We start from the raw sequence: 8,228 nt of genomic DNA, 5'->3' as shown, positions 1-8,228 counted from the left end.
CAATTATCAGCGCCGGCCTGGCAGTGGGCAGCGAGCCGCGCACGGCGGCGCCGCCCGTTGAACTGCTGCTGCGGCTGCACAGCTGCATGAGGAAGTGGCATAAAGGAAGGGGGATGAGCACAAGAGGGCTCAAGGGGCAAGGAACAGACCCTGTGCCAAGCACCTGTGTATCCCTGCACCCTACCCGTCCTAGTGCTGGCACACCCAAGGGATGGCATCTCGGCCACCATGGTTCACAGGCAGGGACCAGAAAACCAGCAAAAATGCGTAACAGCTGCAGGAAATAAAAAGTCAGAACACTGCTGCATGTGTCCTTGAGCTGGGAGGCATTACAGCTGCTTGAGCTGAGCCACAGCTGCTGGCTTTTGTTCTCCCACAGGCCCCTGTGTTCCTGCTGCACAGTTCTGAGCAATTACCGGGACCACATACCCAGGAGGGAGATGTTGCAACCGAATTAAAGGACAAGGCTAACAATAAGGAAGCAAACCTACCCAGGTCCCGAACAGCACTCTCATACTAACAAGCACAGATCTCATGCAGCTCTATGGCTACAACTAGAATCAGGCTCTTGTATTTCATTACGGGGACAGACCTTGGTTTGAAGCAACTCTGAACAGCAATGGGATACTCAGTGTGGCATCCGAGATTCTAGAGACTGCAGCATCTTAGCATACACACTCTGCAAATAAAAAACTATTCACATTTGGGGTTAGGAATGATAACCATCACTAACTAGGGGGATAATGATGGTAAACTAACAAGATAAAACAAAAACATATACAAGCACCAAACCCTCATCTGCACTAGGCCGGAGACTGAGCTCTTACAAAACAAGCAGACCTAAGTCACCATTGCTTCGCCCAGTGACAGTGCCCCCCACAGCCTTAAAAAGTTCACATTTCAATAGAGCAAACAATGGCATTGAGCAACTCGTCCTTACTACAGCTTTTCATCCAGTCTCAGGCTAACAGAAAACTTTAATTCAGGAATGAAAAAAAAAAACCCAACCTTTTTCACCATTTCATAAAGTGTTTATTGAGGATGGTAACACAGGATAAATCATGCAACAGCTCAGTAAAAAAAGGGAATCATTTAAAGGATAAAGAATGGTAACTGGTGCTGCTGATTTTGAAAAGTTCATAAAAAAAATATTAATTGTCCAAAAGTGACATCAAAAACCACTTGAAGCTGAACATGGAAGTTGCTTATAAAGCATTTGTTAAAAAGAAAATTTAGATATTGTTTAAAATTATCACCTACAGATTACTGTAATCAACAAGTTTCCCATTTCTATAGCTGTAATGGTGTAGCAGGTCTGTACATCTGAGATATTTAACCTTCCTGAATACACTCACAAACATTTCCCACTAAGCAACACAACAGCATCTCTTACCCTTCACGACCTGCGCTGCCAAGTGCTTTCAGTATTGGGATTACCTTCCCAAACATCATGGCAAAACAGGAAAGGGCCCATCCTTCTGGCCTCAAGAGGTTTCCTTTCTGTCCTCTTGCCATCAGCCTGTTTTAGAAGGGGAACAACTACAAAAATGTGACTGTTTCCCTTCTGACCCACACATATTTTAAGTAAGGAACTCCATGTCAGCAGATGGCACAAAGACTGGGCACCAGCACATCACATCAGACATCGGTGGTTTCAGATTTAGAGTTGACATATATTCACCTTTTGGAAAAAAAATAAATATAGTGGAATGAAAATTGAATCAAAGGGAAAGAACAGATGACTACCATCCATCAAGGATGCACATATCTGTGCACTGGGGAAAAAAAAAAAGAAAAAAAATCAGTCATTTCAAAGAAATTCTTGAAAATTAAAAAAAAAAGTTTGCACTTGTTCCTGGTCATTAACAATCTCACAAAAATCTCACTTTTGGAACTATTCCAATTGAAACCATACACTGAATTTAATAATACAGTATAAGTTTCTTTATGTAAAAAATCTTTATACATAGTAATAAAAAAGATAAAGGCAAGATGCATCAAACAGAAATCTGCTGGTTGTTTTTCCTCCGTTCTTACAGAGCCGCTGATGACTACCTGCACTACAAAGAGCTGTGTTTCTGACTTTCTGTCTCAAGCATCTTCGCCTTTGCTTGTGATAAGGATTGTTCTGTCCAAGCATCCAAAAGGACAGATGCTGGTGATGTTTTTTTTGGCACTTACGCTGGCAAACTAAGCTTCTTTCCCTTGAGTACTGTAAGGAAAAGTAGGAAAAAAACAGTTAGCAAAACAAAGATGTGATCTAGGAGAAGCACACACTGTTAAAACTTCAAAGGGACCAAAACCTATCAGAAACGGTGTTACAAAACAGGTGCACTGCAGACAGTCCTCCCAAGCTTGCCTCTCTCTCTTCAATACATACTGGTAAAACTACGATGAATTAACAACCCCGCCCTCTCGTGGCACCCTGGTTCATCCTCATAGGACACAGTAGCCGATGACCGTGGTTTCTTAAGAGTTATCACTAAAATAACACAGCCTCATATAGCTTTGTAGTTATATGATGGAAGCTAGAATGTGAGTAAGGGCAGAATTACTACTGCACCCAGCAGAAATGACTGCTTCTACACTTTAGCATACACAGAAATATTCCAAATCCTTTGGACTCTTAAGGTATTTAAAACACCGAGAAAGGTGTCTGTAAGCATGGAATCTGCACAAGACAGTGTATGTTGCCAAAAGCATGAGGATCATGCTTACTGATGGAAGACAACAGCAACATGTATTTAGCCATACTTATAAAATATTTGTCAATTAAGTTCATTAGACCAGTTATATATTTATATTCTATCCATACTCAAAAACAATCCTCAGGAATGTCCCACACTAGCAGAAAGTGTACTTGATAAATCTATCAAGGAGATTTCAGTGATAATTTGCACACAGAATTAACAACCTAGTAATGTTGATATAGCAGATCCCTACAAACATGTTAATTGCTACATTCCACAACCTGAAGCTGGAAGTTATTACACTACGTACCTTTTGTAACATACAAATAGAAGAAGTCACAGTAAAGAACTGTCTGGACCACACCAGCAACAACAGCTATGAGGTCAAAAAATCCCTCAAAATAGTAGCGCCAAATCCAGTTGACTAAGTACAAGGCACGGTACAGACCCAAGAAGAAAAGGTAGTGAGTAGTGATGGTCTCTGCTTCCCCAGTTTTGCTGATCATAAAAAGTTGAGGGAGAATAGCAACCGATTCAAGATAGATGGAGAAGGTCCACAGTATCTGAAAGGAAAAAAAAAAACAAAACAAAAAACCCACAGGCATATTCAACTGTCTTACTGCTAACAGAGGCACAGAAGATATTTGACTTGGCATGACTTTTCACTTGCTAACAATGTTATGAACAGGTACAGTATTTTGGTAAACCATCCTTGGTCCACAAAAAAATAAGCGAAAGCTTCGTAATCAATCACAGATGGTATGAGGGAACAACTCCCTTGGCAGACAACAGACCCTCCAAACCAGCTGTCTAGTGAGCTGGCAGGCATAGGTTTACTCGTGAGGAAACTTAAGTGCATCCATCAGTTCAGGATTCACAGTACCATGAAATACAGCTTACAGAAGCTGGTGCTGTGAAGAGCTGCAGGGAAGATGAAGTCCTTTTTTCCGCTATGTTCTTCCAACTTTTTTAATCTATTGGTTTAAAGAATTAGTTAATACAAAACGGAATTTAAAATAATGTCTCAAAGTGTTGCAATTAAAATTCCTTTACTCTCTAATAAAATAATTTAACTCCAATAAATATACAAATGCAGCTCAGTCCACTTGAGATTCTAAAGTTATTATATATTTTGTGGTAAAAATCACCAGTTTGAACTCTCCATAATTACATTTTTAATATAATTTTTCTGATAGGAAAACACATAGCTGCATTTCAAATACAATGCAATTCTCTCTAATGCTCTAGACCATTTGCGATTCTACAAAATTTAAGAAGTTATTATAATTCTTTTTGTTTTCACCAGGTGGCACCAACTATTCACAAACTTTAACATACATAACAAAAGAAAGGATACTTTAGAATTAGTATAACCATCAGAGTATACTGGGAAAAAGATAGTCTTCTAATTAACAAAGGAATCAGTGCTGATAATAATGCTAGTCTCCTGAAGTGCCTTAAATTTTCACAGAAATCTAAACTGTAAAGATGCATTAAGGAAACAGGATTAGCCTGAACCTACTAAACAAAGGCATCTTTAAAGCATTCCTCAATCAGCCTAAAAACGCTCATCTTCATGTTCTAAATGTTTTAGAGAAAAAAAGCATAACCTCCTGCCCACAATCAACTCACCTCCAGAGGAGAGAAGTCATGATTGACAAGAAATGAGAGTCCACCAACAGGAACTATCAGAAACTCCACTCTGAATGTATCATGGTTTCCATCATAGGTGGCCTTAAATTTCATGTAGATCAGATACACAGTGGCATACGAGCAAGCAATGTAGATAAGCTAAAGAGCAAGGAAAGAACAAAACAAAAACAAACAACCCACAGAGGTTGCAGAATTAGATCAAACACACTGAACAAAGATATTCCCAGGCACTAAGACAAGTAAGTTCTGTCTTTTTTGGTTGGTTGTATTGTTTGTTTACATGCTTTTGTAGTTACAGACTATGTGATGGTATTTAACTTTTCTCAGTAGAGTAATAATTCAAAACCAAGGACTCTGGGCTCTACTGGTTTTGTTGCTTTAAAAGCATCACCTTGCCTCTGGTTGAAGTGACTGTCTGAAGTTTCTTTAAAGACCCTTTCCTGAGCAGACAGAACTAAGGAACTGACTGGAGAAGGAATACCCCTTTACCACTGCAGGGGAAGCACTCGCCCAAAACATTTACGTTAAAAATGTGCATGTGCATACACGCAATAATGATGGAAGGGGTCTTTTTACGTTCAAAAAGCCTGGGCGCAGTGTGGCTCATGTAGCAATTAAAAACCTATTCAGTAAGCCCCATTCAGATTTAACATATCACAAATTAGCTGATTTCATTTAGACCTTTAAACATCTCTAAAACCTGAAGAGCAGCAAGTGGGTAGGTGGAGAACACTGGCAACAGGCCATAAAACCTGTAAAACTAACAGGCTGCTAGAAGCACTGAACCAGAATTCAGCTGCAATTTCAGCTATGTCTAACATTACCATTTTTAATTGTTATGGTACAGTAGACTTCATAGCTGTTCCCTGTGGAATAGGCAAATAGCCTCACTTTACAGATGAGGAAACAGAATCACAGAGACTACATGACTTTCTAAAGGTCAATCTGCCATCATCAGGATAGAGCTCACATTGTCTTGGAGACAACACAGTACAGCAGACTAGACAAATAGTTTACCTTCTGCCTCAGTTTCATCACAAAGATTAAATACTCCAAACCATTTATCACATTAAATATAGGTCCTTTAGAACTGAAAAGTAACATTCAAAACTCATCATTTGCAGATGCTACTAATCACTAAAAGAGCTGCTCACAGATTCAAAATGCTACAAATACCATACTAAGGAGGTCAGAACCCAAAGTCTCTTTACTACACTAGCACCCTGGCTGACTGGAGATGAAAGACCATAGGACAGGATATCAGATACAGGGAATCCCTACTACAGGTGTAAACTAATCATAACTGGTATGGTCAGAGAAGACACTGAGAAAGCGTGAATGAACCCCAACTCCCTATTAAAGACTTCTTCATTATAATTATAGTGTTTTGGGACACTCAAAAAGTTTTCATTTTTAAAGATACCAAAATAAAAGAACGGTAGAAAAATGACTGCAGAGCGCACCAGCAGAAATGCATCCAATACTCAGATAAAGCTACCATGAAAAAGAAACTGTAAGATACAGAATACTACAAATCACAAAAATTAAAGTCTGCAGGTCATTAAGAAAGGCAGATAGTGCCCATTTGTATATTTCTGTATATATTCCTGGAACACAGAAGAAACTAATTTTCCTAATTATCTGATGATCCCTGCCAGACAAATACAGCAAGTTGGCACCTGTAGTTTAACTAATATTTCTTTCAAAATACTGAAGAAAATCCTAATTCTATAGAAATTAACAACTTTTTTTTTTGCTGCCAATTATAGCATTTTCCTCAGACTAGAACATTCATTATGGTTATGCGCTGGGTAAGCTTATTTGTGTAGCAGTTCATGTTCTCTACAACTGTGTATTGTTATATACTCCTAAATATATGTAGACAGAACAAGAAGCTGTGTTGGGACACGCAAGCAGCTTTGTCTTGGCACTACAATAACAGGCTGAAAAGCCAATTACCTCTAACACTCTCTCTAAGCAGTAACCCTTGAAACTGTAACAGAGGCTTCCACTTTGCAAGTTAATATTGGATTTGAACAGAGGACCACTCTTTCATTACCAGAAAGACAGTTTAGTATCAAGTTGAGTATCGCAGTATGAAGTTGATTATCTCACGTGTAATTTCCCACATTCACTCCTTTTCTGGGTAGGAGGGCTGCAGAACAAAACTTGGTCATGACCCTAAATTGCAAAAAACCTAGCTGCTCCTTTAGTTCACCCAACAGTAGCTTTCAATATTCTCAGAAATTACATCGGAAAAAAGCTTGCATTTCAAGAATATTTTATTTAATCCACAGTTCTGCACCTAGACTGTTAATATTAAACCTTAAGCACACACGTTTGACTTGTTAGAAGGCAACACTGTGAGTGGGTTTAAGATCTAAACTTTCATTTTACAGTATTATTCCCCTAATTTTTCAGAACATTTTCCATTACTACCTAGTCTTTCCTCTTGGAAAGGAAATACTATCCTCTGAACTAAAGTCAAAGAGCATCAAGAAAATCAGAGGATAAAGGAACTGGATTAAAATGGTGTCTGCTCTGGTGCCACAAATGCACCAATCTGCACTGGTGCCACAAACACGCTGCACTCTCCCAGTCTACTGCTTTATTTTCTTGTACCCAGCACTAGAAGTTGCAGGAATAAATAAGAAATAACAAAAGAAATATCTGGGTTCACCAACATTCAGCAGGCAAGCAAACAGGGTATAATCTGATGGAGGCTACATTCCTAAAAGCGTACTCCTGCCAACTTTTGATCAGCCTCTGACCAGACACTAGCGACAATTCTGGCAATGCATTTTGAATACTAAGTCACCTTGTAGGGGATAAAAAAGATTTACTTAAGCTCTAATGTCTCAATTGAGAAATACAATTTATTTGAACCATTCTTCCAAAAGCTTTTATTTTCAATAACCAAAATGGCATTTGTTCTAAATGTCACAGTCCCCATGCAAAGAGTTTTTTAAAACTGCATTTAGAGTGTAGAAATAAGTAGGTTTTTGAGTCCATTTTCCACATTCTTTATCCAAAGCCTGTCTAGACTTATTCTGTAGTAACTGTGCAGTGGGTCATTTAAATAGGCTTTTATTAATGAAATTATGCACTCTGCATGCAACATTACCAGCTTTTCTAACTCTTCAGTATACTCTACCTTCATAGATGTGTTATACAATGAAATGAATGAAGTGAAGAGGTCCAGATAACGGGTAGTGAAGACCAGTGCAAACAGAAGCTGGCTTTTCCCAGAAATACCTAAAGCAATAAAGGAAATAATTAATTATTCAAAAAGTGATGATGTGCTTTAAAACACTTGATGCCAAGGATGAGAGAGGGTATATCCTTTATTTCTAAGCAATCCGATTGGAAAATTAGGACAAAACCCAGGCTTCCAGAACTAAGCTGTACAAACAGAACTGTAAGTTCATATATGTCAGTAGCGTGAATGTAAGTTACCTATACACCATTGTACCGGAAAAGGTGCTGGCACTACACAAGATTTAGAAGTTACTCACAGCAGATAGCATAATCTATAAAAATATCACCTGCAAGCTATCTGTTCTACATTATCATTGGGCACCATGCAGCAAGGCTGCATTAGCTTTCAATCCTCCAAATCCTGTCACATGCCTCAATACATTCTTTAGATGCTGAATAGTTGGAAAGGTACAAAGGCAATAGATACTACAGATCCAGTGATAATCAGAAAGTTGCTAGCACCAATAACGTGATTTTAAAGGAATAAATCGATTTTAAAACATAAGGCAATTCAACTCAGAAACTTAACTGACCACATGGTGGGGCAGGGGGAAAAATACTATCGGTCAAAACCAGATGTTACTATGTACTATAACAAAATAGAGAGAGAAGTGAGCTAAAATGACA

At 38.6% G+C, this 8,228-nt stretch overlaps 1 protein-coding gene across 1 annotated transcript; it reads right to left on the bottom strand.

Annotated features, from left to right (window-relative positions):
* Positions 1 to 1,009: 1,009 nt before the first annotated feature.
* On the bottom strand, positions 1,010 to 7,598 carry KDELR2 (KDEL (Lys-Asp-Glu-Leu) endoplasmic reticulum protein retention receptor 2; the record flags this gene model as incomplete). The annotated part of the gene is made up of 4 exons (XM_009697524.1): positions 1,010 to 2,212; positions 3,001 to 3,253; positions 4,323 to 4,481; positions 7,498 to 7,598. Coding segments are annotated over 4 exons (548 nt in total), but the record flags the coding sequence as incomplete, so codon positions are not given.
* Between the last annotated feature and the right edge of the window lie 630 nt (positions 7,599 to 8,228).

This window comes from Cariama cristata, unplaced genomic scaffold (assembly GCF_000690535.1).
Source record: "Cariama cristata isolate BGI_N322 unplaced genomic scaffold, ASM69053v1 scaffold27503, whole genome shotgun sequence".
NCBI classification, from domain to species: Eukaryota; Metazoa; Chordata; class Aves; order Cariamiformes; family Cariamidae; genus Cariama; species Cariama cristata.
The sequence above is the reverse complement of the archived record's forward strand: the minus strand, read 5'-3'. Positions and strand labels throughout refer to the sequence as shown.